The sequence below is a fragment of the Penaeus monodon genome, chromosome 23 (assembly GCF_015228065.2).
Source record: "Penaeus monodon isolate SGIC_2016 chromosome 23, NSTDA_Pmon_1, whole genome shotgun sequence".
Lineage (NCBI taxonomy): Eukaryota > Metazoa > Arthropoda > Malacostraca > Decapoda > Penaeidae > Penaeus > Penaeus monodon.
Window position 1 is genome coordinate 39,130,454 of NC_051408.1, and position 541 is coordinate 39,130,994.

General features: G+C 37.2%; 1 protein-coding gene across 1 annotated transcript in view; it reads right to left on the reverse strand.

The window, feature by feature from the left end:
- Positions 1-334, reverse strand: part of LOC119588244 (cytochrome P450 2L1-like) — a 14,472-nt gene extending 14,138 nt beyond the window's left edge. Inside the window, exons 1-2 of the mRNA XM_037936940.1 lie at positions 284-334; positions 36-159 (exon numbers count right to left, since the gene is read on the reverse strand). Of these exons, the coding sequence (XP_037792868.1) occupies positions 36-159; positions 284-334 (175 nt within the window). The remainder of the gene's footprint in view (positions 1-35; positions 160-283) is intronic.
- Between the last annotated feature and the right edge of the window lie 207 nt (positions 335-541).

Here is a 541-nt window from a genome sequence, read left to right on the forward strand (position 1 = left end):
CATTCCTCCTTTATTTCTTCATATAGAGCCCTTACCTGGTGGAAGACCTGGAGGTTTCCTGAAGAAGTTGTAGACAACGATAAGGAAGGCACCGAGGAAGATCAGCCACAACATATTGGACTGGGAGATTGGGACTGACTTGGAAGGGTCGACTCGCCACTACGTTCTGCAAGAGTAAATGAACCAAAGCTGATTTTTTGTTAGTATTTGCTAGCCGTTGAACATTTCTTTTGAAAGGTGATAAATACATTGCTCTGCTGTTACTAATTCATAGATTTGTCACCTCGTCCATATACTTTGTAGGATTATCCACAGCAGATGAGCTTGACACCATTACATAGTGCATTTGAGATGGAAATTAAGTTTAAAATGTTAAATATTGATTCTCATAATAACTGTAAGAACTGTAAAAAAAAGAAAAAATAACAGACACAATTCAGATACGTGGACCTTTGTCTATAAATGATCTTCAGAAACACGATTACAGACTTAAATTAAATCCTCTTATCCCATATGAAACCCTGAACCATGGAGTTAAATG